At 39.8% G+C, this 13,698-nt stretch overlaps 1 protein-coding gene across 1 annotated transcript in view; it reads right to left on the minus strand.

Annotated features, from left to right (window-relative positions):
- The window catches only part of WDFY4 (WDFY family member 4), a 123,196-nt gene that overhangs the window by 69,017 nt on the left and 40,481 nt on the right, over positions 1–13,698 (minus strand). Inside the window, exons 27-39 of the mRNA XM_051800056.1 lie at positions 12,969–13,060; positions 11,993–12,092; positions 10,983–11,188; positions 10,227–10,396; positions 9,758–9,883; positions 9,190–9,351; positions 8,877–9,074; positions 8,009–8,126; positions 7,316–7,473; positions 6,619–6,857; positions 5,076–5,185; positions 3,974–4,165; positions 3,278–3,417 (exon numbers count right to left, since the gene is read on the minus strand). Of these exons, the coding sequence (XP_051656016.1) occupies positions 3,278–3,417; positions 3,974–4,165; positions 5,076–5,185; positions 6,619–6,857; positions 7,316–7,473; positions 8,009–8,126; positions 8,877–9,074; positions 9,190–9,351; positions 9,758–9,883; positions 10,227–10,396; positions 10,983–11,188; positions 11,993–12,092; positions 12,969–13,060 (2,011 nt within the window). The remainder of the gene's footprint in view (positions 1–3,277; positions 3,418–3,973; positions 4,166–5,075; positions 5,186–6,618; positions 6,858–7,315; positions 7,474–8,008; positions 8,127–8,876; positions 9,075–9,189; positions 9,352–9,757; positions 9,884–10,226; positions 10,397–10,982; positions 11,189–11,992; positions 12,093–12,968; positions 13,061–13,698) is intronic.

Raw genomic sequence — 13,698 nt, forward strand, 5'->3', positions numbered from 1 at the left:
TGTAACCATGACTGCAAAAGCGTGGACAGCCAGGAGCAAATAGAGCCCCAGTGTTCTTCCCTGATGGAATCATGTGGAGTGAGAGCCCTGCCTCAGATAGGGCTAATTCCACAACTATGATGCAGCTATTATTTGTCTTAGGTAAGTAAGCCTAGCATTGTACAACACACATTAAAAAACTCCTGTAAGTGTTGATGTAGAGATTTACATTTCCAGCGCAGAAGGAATTTAAGCCTATAGTTCAAACTCCCACTTGGGAGTTGGGTAAGTGGAAATGTTATGTTTAAATACTTCTCAAAATACAATGCAGTACTGCCACAGGTGAATCACTAGTTATACTAGGTATACTAGCCATGTTTATCATAAGAGTGAGTGTTACATATGAAAGGATTTTTAAAAATTTTTTGCTGGCTGTGAAATTTGAAAAGATGGTTGTTCCTGGTATAACAAACCAATACTTTTCTGTAACAACAACACTTTTGGTTGCTGGCCTAAGAGAAGCCTGGTGAATAAACACATAAGAAAACTAAAAAGAAAAAACAACAACAAAAAAAACCCAAGTCAAAACCAAGCTGTTCATCAAACCAGTAAAAAAATCCTTAAGAGTTCAAACTGGGAGGAAGCCTCTTGAAGACTGACAAAATCAGCACAAAGGAGGTCAGATGTATCTATAGCTGTCATCACAAGCATATACTTGCTGACCAAAATCCTAATATAAAGTTTCTGGCTTTGCAATTACAAGTTAAGAGGTCTCTTAACCTCTTTATTCTGAAGACTGAGATTAACAAGACTTTTCTATTTCATTCTTTCAAGTTATATGGGCCTCTGGCATAGAGGAATGTAATTAATGAACCAAAAGAAAAGAGGACAGACATGATCAGGCCTCCTGTAAAACTGAGGAGGCTCTGTATTTCTTGTAAAGAATAGTAGCCATATCTACAGCTTTGAGGCAGTGTGTCTTACAGGAGTTAGAAATAGGCTGCTTGCAGCCTTGCTCAGGCACTGCTAAAGAACCTCAGCACACTGCATGGTAGAAGCTGTTAACTGATTTACAGTTGACTGAAAGACAATTGTTACAGTGGTCCTTTGTTGCTCTTGCAGCTTATTGAAAATATCAAAAGCAGTCATTGCTAACCTTAAAATTAAATCCTAGATTTTGACAGCAAAACCCAGTAGCCAACCCATTTTTTCCTTCTATTGGGCAAAGGTCTGAAATCCTGGCTTAATTTCTGCACTTTTCTCAGTAAGTTTTACTCAGTTTGGAAAGACCATGCTTAGCTCTCAGTAAATGCAAATATTTTTATTTCACTATGGGATTTAAAGTCTTTGTCTCTCACTACATAGTTCATACTGTTACTTTTCTTCATGTTTCAACCAGGTGCCTATTGCTGTAGGACATAAGTTCTTACCAGCAGTAGTGAAGGTAGAGGCCAGTATCTACAAATCACTTTCCTAAGTGAATATAGAAGCCACCTGAGACACAGAAAATGATGCAAAATTGTATTATGGCACTTTTTTAAGTGACTACCAAAGTGGTCAAAAATATGAATTAGAAGCACAAATACCATTTTTTTTTAATGTAACCTTTTATGTAACTTTTTCACTGTAAATGTATGAAGGAAGAGGGCTGTTCAGAAGCAAATAAATTTTCGTCCTCTTAGATTTCACCTCTCTAAAAAGTGCATCAAACTCTGAAGGGAGGCTGAAGGGAGAAAGTGGGAAGGGGAGAATGGAGAACATTCGGAGCTGTATCTTCCTATCTTATGGAGAAGAACAATTTATCAGAGCTACAGAGCTGTCAGTACTTGACATGATAAGGAATAACACCAAGTGAGTAATGTTTCCTCCAAACCCAGCTCCTTTAATTACAAGCCGCTTCCTTGCAGAAGAGAGACAGAAGATATAGAAACACCAATTTCATGCACTTGTGCCTGAATAATGTCTCCATGCTGCCTTTTCCAGATGGCAACCTTTTCACTGGAGGAACTAATGATGTGGGCATATTTAGGGAAAAACCAATAACGGAGTCTTTAACCTTCAACGGCAAAAACCATGTTGTACAAAATGTTCCTTGGGATACATTTACAAATATCAATTACATTGCTCACTGAGGTGTAATCAGCTGTAATAATCAAAATTAATTTTAAAAAATAATTAAACAGACCCCAGGGCAAATAGTCGACTCTCTTGTAGTATGACATCATGGTATACATATGTACCTGGGAAGAACTTGCTCCCTCTGTAAGCAGCAAAGTGATGTTAAGGAATGAGAAGGATGCTGTGGCATGCTGAGAAAACACTTGCAGCTCAGTAAGGTACTACCAGACACATTAGGTGGGTATTGCAGTCTTCCTGATCAGCACACCTGGAAGTGAACCAGGCATCACTGGGTGTAAAGCTGCAATCTGCTATAGCTTGAGCTAGAGGGTTAAGTATCCCTAAAGTGATGCTATAATAGACACACTGTCTCCTCAGCAGGAGAAAAAAGACCTTAACATGTTAGGCACTGCAACAACACAAGCTTGGTTTAAAACTCTGAATACTCTGCCAATGCACTGCTGCCCTTCCCTATAGCTAGTCACTCTAGTCCTAACACACTTACGAGTAACATCTATTTGGTGCTTCTTGTTTCTATTTTTGACAAATGCCCAGCAAAAACATGGAAATGGCCCTTTCTTTCAGCAAAAGAGGAGCTCACAAATAGATAAGATAGTTCAGCTGCATTGTTGACAGTATTTTGTATACCCTCCAAATCCATCCCTGGATTATATACTACTTGTTTCTTTAGGAGCTAAACTAAAATTTGGACCTTTAATACTTCATATAGAGTAGAAAATGGAAGGACAGTGCTATGATAATACCTGATGCTTTCTACTAATTCAGTGTCTGAAGGACAAGGTTTACATAAGTAATGCAAGTGAGAAGCAGCAGCAAAAGTGGCATCTCCTCACCTTGCTCTGCCCCAAGCAGAGCCCTCTAAGTACAAGCATATATGGACTGATCAGGTTTTTCCTTTCAAGTGCAATAATTGGGTTTTATGCAAAAAGTATGCATTATTACATTATATGTTAAGAGAAGTTCTTCAGCTCACTATTTTTTTGTGATTATTTATAGCAGCCTAGAAAAGGAACCTCAATTGCAATAGGTGTCGAGTTTACAATGGAGCAAGTCAATTAACAGACACACTCAGAAGCCTCCCAAATCCAGACAAACTCTCCAGAGACATAAAAAAGGCAGACCAGTGACCAAGGCAGAAAAGACAAAGTGTAAAATTTACCTCTGATTTGCATATTATTTCCTTTGTGTTTCGGCCAGGCATGGACCTAATAGCTGAAGACAGGCTTTCGCTCCAGGAATTGTGCTTGCTCTGTGACAGGCCTGGCCCTGATTTATTTTGGAGAAGCTTCTTTTCAGATGCTGTAGGCCAGAACAGACAAAAAAGCATGTAAGACTTAAAGCTGAGCCTTTCAGAAGATAGAGGGGTTGTATCCCCATTACAGAAGACAAAACAATATGGCAGTGCCTCACTCCAGATGGACTGTTCTTCTATTTGTATGACAATTGAACTAACACATACTTCTCAGGTTTTGTTTAAAAGCCTCACAGAGGTCTGCTGTAGATCAGTTTCATTACACAGACATGAACTTTGAATCACTGCAGCACTACACACATTTCAATGACTTCACCCAATATCCTCCCTTTTAAATTTTCCTATGAGACACGATTTAAGGAGATTTCTCTCTCTTGCAGCGCAGCATGAACCCTACAACATCATCAGGTGATTAGAGAAGGGCTGGTTATGACACAGAAAGCAATCCCAGTCCTGAATGAGAGAAACTGATAATCTGCTTTATCCAGCAGGTGATGTGCAGGGGAAAGGTATAACCAAGGAACCGGCAGCTTTCCATCAGGCACTCCGTTTACTGCAATACCTTTGCTTACTACAATGAATATTCCATAAAAAAACAGAGACCTATCAAGTGCTGCCAAGCTTTTGTCATAATTTCTTCCCATAAAGGAGTGATCTCTGTTATCTTCATGTCCCTTTCTTTGTCATTTCCTTTTACAGAAAGATCCATCTTGTAAGTGTCCTCCAGAGCCTGCCGCCTCTGAGAAATGAGCTGCTTCCAGATGATTCCTACTGTTCTCAGAATCTCCTGATGGACTAGGAAACAAAAAAAACCTATAAATGGAAAATCATTTTTTTTGTGTAAAGAATCAAGCAACAGATAGAGCAAAACCATCTAATTTGGAACAGCATTGGTCCAGAGTAACTGCTGGAGTCAGTGGAGTTGTTCCTTTTTGTCTATTGCCTCGACAGGTTCTAAACCAGAGTAGTTAGACAGACAGAAAACAGCAGGACATTTCTTTTACAATATTCAACTCCCTGAAAGAAACAAGTAGGAGTGACAGATGAGTCTAACTGGTTTCTACCTTGGAAAACAATCTCATCAGAATTTTGATGATCTTATTATCATACAGAGAATGCAAAGCACATAAAGGACATAATGTTGCCAAACATCATTAGATATGGAGGGGTGAAAGTAACAAAGTCAAGAAACAATTTGACACAGTAGGAGGATACTGTACAAGGAAGTTGCATCATAACCAAGCCAATACATATTAAAAAATAAAAAATAAAAAATAAAAGAAAGGACGCTGCTCTGCCATAGGTTTCAGCTGACAGCCCTCACACTGAATTCAACCCAAAATTTTCCCTGTGTTTCTCTTAAAAGAGCAAAATGTTTCTTCCTGTGTATAACAGACAGACACAAGCTCTATATGGGTCTTGAAAAAAAGAAGTAGAACTACAAATAGTATGTGTCTGGCCACTGACTGGCCATAACATAGGGGAGAGATCTCCATTACTCCTGAGGATGTTGAGCATGACTTTTGAATAAAAAGGCATGTAGCACAAGTAATTGTTTAGCACAACTTCCTTTATCTGTGCTATGCCTACAATGTCTATACACAGCAGAGGAAATAAGTAACACTTGCACAAGCTGCTCTGATAACTGCTTAGGCCAGGCACTTTCCTGCTCTGTAAGCCAAAGGTAATCTGTGGCATAAATTACCATCATCTGGAGTAGGCAGGCTGCCCTTTTCCTCTTCACTGGGTGCAAGAAAAATTTGGTGATAAGAAGCCAGCTTTGGTTTTGCATCCACCCCAAAACCTTCTGAACAGCTGTGATGAAGAGGGGAAAAAAAAAGGAGGGCAGGTGAGGAAACCAGACTTAGAGCAAACTGAGGACAGTGAAAAAGCTACAGGTGTTTCTGTACATCCACTCATACTTGATTCATTTGGTAGATCAATATTTCCAGGCTTGAGGACTTGCACCAATCAGACAATACCACAGAATTTACAGGAAGTGGGAACTAAATCAGTGCTGGTCTGGTGTTCAAAGTCAAGGAGCAGTCACTGAGATCCTATAGATCACTCGGCTGTACATGCCTTATCCCTGCACTTCTTCCTGCACTTGTATCTACCATTCATCTCAATCAGATAAAACACGGGCCTGTACTGATGTAGCCAGTCTGCATCCAGCTTTCTTGCACCTCCACTGGGCATCTTGTATGTCTTGTATGGCAAAGCTGCCATTTTTATGTCTGATTTTCTTTTAATTACCACAGTTCTGATTCTCTGGCTTTGCTATGTTTGGCTTTTGGATAACACAAACACTTCTGTAATTAATTTTTTAAAAAAATGTTTCTGTTCTTACTACATACAAGCAATCCTTACCCCATCTCAACAGCTTTGGCCTGGAAATTATTATTTGACTGGAATAAGAACAATCAAGAGAAGACATCAGAAAGTACAGCTCATTTCCCATGTGATACTCTATTAATGGATTTAATCCAAACCACCTAAGCAGTACAGAAGGCTTTCAATGAAACAAGAAACATCATTATAGTGAATAAACTACTGGCCTTCCACAAAACTAAGTTTCCAAAATAACTCCCCAGCTTACACAAAAGTACATCTGGTATATCATCTGTAAGAACAGCAAACAGAGCAGGTATGGATGCTCTAGCCCTACACAAGTCAATGGCAAAACTCCCAACCTCAGTACGACCCAGACTTTGCAGCTGAGATCCAAGTAACAATAACAGAAAGATTCACAAGATCCATGCACACTTTTATATATGTTTTAAATGTACCTGCACACGAATAGCTGCTGAATCAGAAAAAACATTTCATTACATTAGCCCATGCAGATGTCTCAGATAATGGCCACCTGCATGCTTGTGGAGAGATTCTAGTCTACATCCCAGGAGGATTTCCAAACTCTCATTTTACTGATGGGCCCGTGAGCCAGCTCCACTGAAACCAGTTCAAGCTTCTTAACCCCAGTTACTACTCTGAAGTAGACTGCTGGACATGCTGGATCCAGCTCAATCTCAGCTTCTAATGATTCCTCAAAATGGATATTACTCAAGTTCTGTGAAATCTCTCCCTCTGCACCTGCTGGACATGCTGGATCCAGCTCAATCTCAGCTTCTAATGATTCCTCAAAATGGATATTACTCAAGTTCTGTGAAATCTCTCCCTCTGCACCTACTTCCATAGATACAGCACAGAGATGTAAACAAACATTATAATGAGATGAAGGTTTGTACCTGCCCGAGTTCAGTTGGCAAAGGCAGTACATTAGGCAAATGATAAAATTATTATTTGAGTTGTAAGTTGCAAAAATAATGTCCCAGTGCTCCTGCAGGACATTGAGAGTGTTCAGGACATTAAACTGTTCAGGCAGTGATTGTTGAGGTCTGGATAGGCAGTATAGGATGGCTCTGTTTAAACAGCTGTACAGGGCACCGAGGAAAACTTCCTTTTGAGAAACCGAGCTTTCTAAGACCTGTGAAAACACAAAACAGCACAGTACTTGGCTTGCTCAGAGAACTCTCTCCCCAAGGATCCACACCTCCCACTTAATTTAAGCTGTTGCAAACTTATTTCAGCAGAACTCCCCTGAACTACCTGTTAGATACAAATTCAATCTTTCTGTATTTCTGCTGAAGTTCCCAGAATTTTGGAAGAGATTAATTTATTCTTGTTCAGCAACATGTACATAGCCAATGGACAGTGGCACAAAAGAATGGCACAATACTATCCCTTCTTTATGGGGCACCATCTATCTCCATTATCATTATCATTTAGAGCTGTTACGTGCTCATGCAAGAAACCAGGAATAATAACAATCACCAAATGGGTTACAGCCATCTTCTTTAGAATTGCAGTGTCACAGCCTCAGTGTGAAACATCATGTCACAATATGTTGACAACAGTTGAAAAAAAAAATACCATGTGACTCACCCACATAATCTGCTTGGCAGTGAAGATCAGGATTTGCTTGGGGTCAGCAGCAAACATTCTGCTATTCAGCTTCTCAGCCAACTTCTGAACAAAATAAGCAATATTCATCATGGATACAGGTGCAGCTGATTCTGAAGTACCATGAGGATCACTGCTCCCTGGAGGGGATACAAAGGGTTGATTATTCCATAACAAGCTGAAATGAAAAAAAAAATTAAGATGTAAGGTTACCAGAGCTGAGAAGGAACAGTCTTATGCCATAATGTCTCAGAGTTGGGACATGTCTAAGAAAACACTAGGTCTAACAGAAACATCTTACTCAGACTGGATATGACAGCTCCATCTTGAGGGTGGAATCAATCTCAGTAAAATACTGTAATGGTCTGATCCACCTAATGACTCAGAAAGGAGAGTAGCAACAACTAAATTATTTGGGTTGTTTCCAGAAGCACTCAAGGATAAACCCAGGTTTCTTTCTAAGTACTCTCTTTTTAATATTCAGAATCTGTTCTCAAAAAGAGAGAGAAAAAATTATAAACCCACAATAATTTATGCAAACTGGCCTACAGCAAGAGAGAAGAGAACATCCAGCCTGCTGAGTTGGACTGTCCTTCTATTGCTTCCAAACTTTTCTAGCAATAACACCTACATGCTAAATATAAGCTAGTCAATGATCTGATTCTCACCACTTACCTCTTGGTCTTGTTTTCCCCTCTCCTTGGCTGGTAACATGGAAGACATCCATAGCAGACAGCAAAACTTTTGTCTGAAAATGTCTCTTCTGCTCACTGGTGGCATCTTCTGGAGAAGCCTATATAGTGACAGTATACATATTAGTACAGCAGGAAAACAGAAAGGAAATCAGACTCAAATTCACTTTCAGCAAGAGTGCATGTGTGGACAGCTACTGAGCAACAGATGAGATGGTAGAACTTCATACTCTAGTTGGAAAACCAGGAAATCTCACATAGGACTACACCATCTAGCTGATAGCCAACTCAGTTGCACACTGAACAGAAACAAGGTTTCTCAAAGGGCCATAATGTAGGTTCACAGGTGATTCCCAAGAGGTCTTGTCCTCAGGGACCTTCAGTTCCATTAGCAGGCTCAGGATTCAGACAGTCAGAAAGCTATACTCTGTTTTAACTGTGCCAAACCTTGGGATACTGGGTAAACCTCTTGGGAACTGTTGCTCCACAAGATGATTTAACTCATGACAGTTGCAGTCAAGCTTATGTTCATTACTATTTCTATTACTAAGCTAAGTCTGCATCAGAACTCACATCTGGGATAACTGGACTATTGACAATTTAGAACTGAAGCCTAAATTTTTCTTTTTCCCTTTCTTCAGTCTACTTCAACTCTTTTGAGTGCTTTGAGTAATTGAAATCCATAATGTGGACTCAGCTACTACAGCTTGTATTGATCTGTACCTAAAGCGGAGACAGGATTTTTTCCTTTTGTCAGTTAGCACTTTTTTTACTAGGCCACTAGCAGGATACATCCTGTCCTTCCACCCCCAGGGCAAGATAGAGCAGCGAAGTCTAATGATAGGAGAAACCTCAAGAAGTAGCTCCAGTGGATGCCTTTGTTTGTTTGCTGGGACGTTGAGAAGACTATCCATCAGGAGGACTCGCACAAAATCCCACACTTGTTTCTTGGCAGGGTGTGGTAGGAGTGGGAGAGAGGAGGGATCAACACAGCCTTTCCCTTCAGCAATGGCTGGACCATCAGGAGTCAAAAGGCCTTCAGACCCTCCCTGTGAAAGTAGACAGCAATACATTCCAACTCAGTCTTCTTTAAATTGATTTTTTTTTTTCTCCTAATGACCTATCTCCAATCTGAAGGGCTTGTGCTGGCTCATATACACATACCTTGGGTGGTCCTGAGTGAAAAGCAACCATAGCCAAAGTTTTCAGGAAGTCAGGACAGTGCCACACAGGGTCCTGAGTATAACTATGATAGATCAAGCACAGAAACTGGATAACATTCCCTGGATAGGCAATCTCCCAGGAGGCTTCTCCATCTGCAATAGGCTGAATACAAACAAATGTGCATATGGTCAAGTCAGCATTCTTCTGTGAAGCAAACATGACAAGGTCATGGAGAAATCAGGCAAGGCACAGGCAGCCAACTCCCACCTTGTAGACTGAAGATAAACCCAACCAGAAGATGACATATCCTCATCATCAAGAATGAAAAAAGTTTAGTACTACTGTGGGTAAGATCAGTCTCTGTATTCAAAAGTTCTTAAACATGAGACCATCACATCATCTGCTAGATAACCAGGGCAACAGCAGTTCTGACCCTTTGAAGTCTGCGCTCAGTTATGTTCAGTTCTGCCCTGTGAGGGCAGAGGAGGACTAAGGATTACAGGTAAAGGCTACCACTGACATCTATCATGCTTGGGCAGTTTATTCTGCCATTCAACAAAACATTTACCTTGTCCACAGTGACTCTAACCATTTCCAGCAGTAAAACAGCTGCCTCTGCACACAACCCAATTTTGAGGACATTCTCTGTAAGGTGGTGCTGCAAGATCCACTGCAACATAGACTCAAGATCTTTCTACACAGGAAGAGAGATATTTGATTAAGAGATGGGAATTATATACAATACATCAAGAACAAAGCCTGCTGTCTCCACATTAGAAAAAACTCAACACATCTTCACCTCCAGCAGCTCCTCCCTCTTCTATTAAGTGTGTAGCATTTAGTACCTGCATGAACAATTTTGTTCTGAACACAAATTTTCTTAAATCAAAGTTAACTTAATTTTTAAAATACGAATGACTAATTTTTATTATCAGAAAACCCAAGTATGATTAACTTGCCTGAAAATTCTCTCATGAAAAAGGGCATAAAATGACAAAGTAGTAAAGCAATATCAATTTCAGGTGCTTTTTTCATACCTTGACTGCTTCAGGTGGTTCAGATTGCGGAGTTGCCAGAAGGAGCTCTGCCACAAGCAGGTAGATCTCAGGGATGTGGACATGATCAGTCAGACATCTTTGCAACACAGAAAACCCAAAAATCAAGAAGCTGCCATTGTCAGGCACTGGAGGATGAGTTTTTAAATTATCTTTAAAGGAAAAGAAAAGGAAAGTGTCTAAAATTAAATGTCATATCAGAGGAAGGATTACTGACAGAACTTGATCCTCATCTGTCTCTGTCCCAGGCCACTCAGCATCAGCAATATCAACAGTTTATAAAACTCCCTCAGACGAACAGATAACCATTTTTCCCACTATCACTTTTGTTACAGGAGATTCTCCCTTAATTATTCTTCCTTTCTCCTCCCTTTCTCAGAACCACAGGTCTAATTATCAGAAAGCAAGCTGAACAAATCTTAAAGAAACAAAAGGTTTCAGAGCAAAGCTGACATTGCAACACCTCACGGGCTTATCAGCTAGTCTGATTTTGTGCAACACAAAAAGGCCCATCTCCCTGAAAGTGCTAATCAGAATTGCTAATTATCGTGCAAGGGAGAAGCAATGCTTTCCAGTCTTCAGCACAGAAATGCTGAAGTACAAGACAAGATTGCCCTAGAAAGTAATTTGAATTCTTGGTCTGCTGAGATCAGTGGGAATTCTCCCATCATGTACTTCAGTGATCTATCACTGAGCTGGATCAAGGCAGTGTTTGGGGAACATTAAACCAATACATACCCATTAGAATACTCAATCCTGCAGAGCTGTTTTCCAGCCAGCGCCCAGCCACTATCCCCTCCTTAAATTTGTTCAGCAGCAAACGATTGTGGAGGAAGCACAGAAGTAGCTTGATTCCTAGCACAACTGTGCTAGAGTGCAGGTAGCTCTGTGTGAATAGCAGAAACCAGTCTGGCCCCAGTGCCAAAAATGTCTTTTCTTTTTCCCTAGGACAAACAGATAAATGAAATACATGGAAGGAGACATGGTGAAAGACAGAGAGGAGATATTATTTAAAATTATCTCTAAGTGATTTAGAAGCTCAAGTTTCTCTAGAAAAAGTCTGATTAAAGGTGTACCACAACACAGAATCATGAAGATTTAACAACAGACTCATCTACACAGGTGAAGACACTTAATTCCTGCTAAATCCAACCTTATATTACTGTCAGACAAAAAAAGTTCACTAATATGAATCTCCTTCTGCGAATGTGTATCAATAACTGAGGCAAACTATGCCACAGAATAGACTTTTTAACCTATGAAATTCAAAATTACCATTTAAATTTTGAAGTCCAAGATGTGTTTTCTAGTGAAAACACACCGAGTTAAAGCACCCAGCACTATAAAATCTTCCTTTCAGTTATAAAAGGTAGAAATGTAGTAAGTGCATGCTCATGGTTATGATAGAGAGGTGCAAGTCACATTAGATTGAGTTGATTTTCACAGACAGCTGGGATTTCTTCAACCCTTGTAATGCAGAAGAAACACCAATATCTAAGTTCCTCCTTCACAATATTTTCTGAACATGTAAAACTTTTTCTGAAATGGATATCAGACATGTGATCAGACCACACAGGTGAATGCCAGATAAATCACTGATCAAAAAGTAGCTCTGAATCCAGTCTGCTCCTACTTACTATTTTGTTGAGAGTCAAGTATTTTCATTATGTTTAGTCCTGGTCAAGCACCAGCAAGAAGAAAAATTCAGAAGATAGAGACACTTGCCTATACCTTCCCATTCTACTTACTCGGAGGACAGATGAAGTTTGTCTGAGTGCATTACATCTAACAGCATCTTCAGTAACTGGTTTCGAAGCCAGATTGTCTTTCCAGATGTTTGGCTTAAGGCTACAGATATCAGAAAGTAATAAAGAGTAATGAAGAGACAAAACACATGTTCCATTGCTGTGATGAACAACTTTGTTTGCACCAAGTTAACCCAGTAGAAACACTTATATCAGGTTTTTTGTAGAGTAAAAAGATGCAGACATCAAATCTTAGACATAAGAGTTCCTGCTAACATCAGAAACAACCAGTGCTTACATTGTCAAAGTCCTCTCTTTAAAGTTATTTAAAACTCATTCAGACTACATGTTCAATAGGAAGCAATCTCAGGTCAACTAGAGAGGGAAATGTAAACAGGCAATCTGACTTGTGTTGCCTACTGTGATGTCTAGATATAAAAACTACAGTTATCAGCATCTTCTTAATATGATCTCTGATTTAGAGGTGCAATAACCAATATAGCCTCAACTGAAATATCACAATGGAAAAGCCAACTGACTGGATGTTCTCCCACATGACCCTGACATAAATACACAGAAACTTTAAAAGATGCAGAGCTACAATTATTTCCTATAACTGTAAGTGTAGCAAAGTGTTCACAGAAAATCCAGGAAATTTTATTCCTTATAACAGTCCCACAGGTTAGTTCGGGGGCAATTTCAATTTAATGTCCTTCCTCTCTGTCTATATCTGAAATCCAACATTATGGAGGCTCTGGACAACGCTGTCAAAGTACTGCTGGCCTGTTAGCAGAGATGAGGGTAAAAGGGTCACCTCAGTGCAGCCTGTCCCTTTCCATATGAAGTCATTTGAATTGTGGCTCTTCCTGCCACAGGAGGCAGAAGCACTGTATTGCATTTATGGTTCATTAGGCCCTGGGGAAGTAGGGAAGTTCTGTAGCATCTATGACTACACAAGCTAGGTAAGGTAGCTCCCTACCTTCACTGGGTATCTCAGCCACACTATCCAGGAAAAGCTGATTTTCATCCACAGAAGAAGGTTTCAAGGTGTAAACAAGGAACAATCCAATCCTTGCAGAGAAAAAGGAAAGCAGTTTTGGTCAGCAAAAAGGCATTAATTTAATTACTTGGAGGTTACATGCAAATCTCAATATTCATTAATGATGACTGTTAACAACCGTTGGAAATTCTAGTTGTTGCAGGAAAGTTCATAAACTAGGAAGCGAATTAAAGGGTCATCTACCTACAAATCCAACATGGAAACAAAAATGGAAAAATTTTCTATATCTATTTTAAAGGTCTTTCATCATGAGGAAAGCAATACTGAGTTAAGCACTCTGTTCATACAAAAGATTCTGAACTGCCTGTGGCATTCAGGTGTCACTGTTATCATCACTTGGTTTCCAAGCAAATAGAGGAGAGCAAAGAAACCTTAGCAGGTACTCAGGGAGGAGGACTGGCAACCTCTTTTCACCTGTAGTTTTCTTTAACACATTACCTGATTCTAAGGATAAAAAAATTAATGTGATATTAGTAAAAGTGCATGATCTCCTCCTGCCCACAAGAAGGGCATTTCTTAAGAGGTCAGAACACCAGTTCTTCTACAGGAATGGTCCACACAGCAATTCCCATTAGATCTGTCAAAAGTCTGGGACCAGCAGAAATTCCAGCATCCTTCTCAGTGCTCATTGCTGCTGAGAACCTGTTAT

This window comes from Manacus candei, unplaced genomic scaffold, assembly GCF_025592945.1.
Source record: "Manacus candei isolate 608988 ecotype Guabito, Panama unplaced genomic scaffold, ASM2559294v1 h1tg000050l, whole genome shotgun sequence".
Taxonomy (NCBI): domain Eukaryota; kingdom Metazoa; phylum Chordata; class Aves; order Passeriformes; family Pipridae; genus Manacus; species Manacus candei.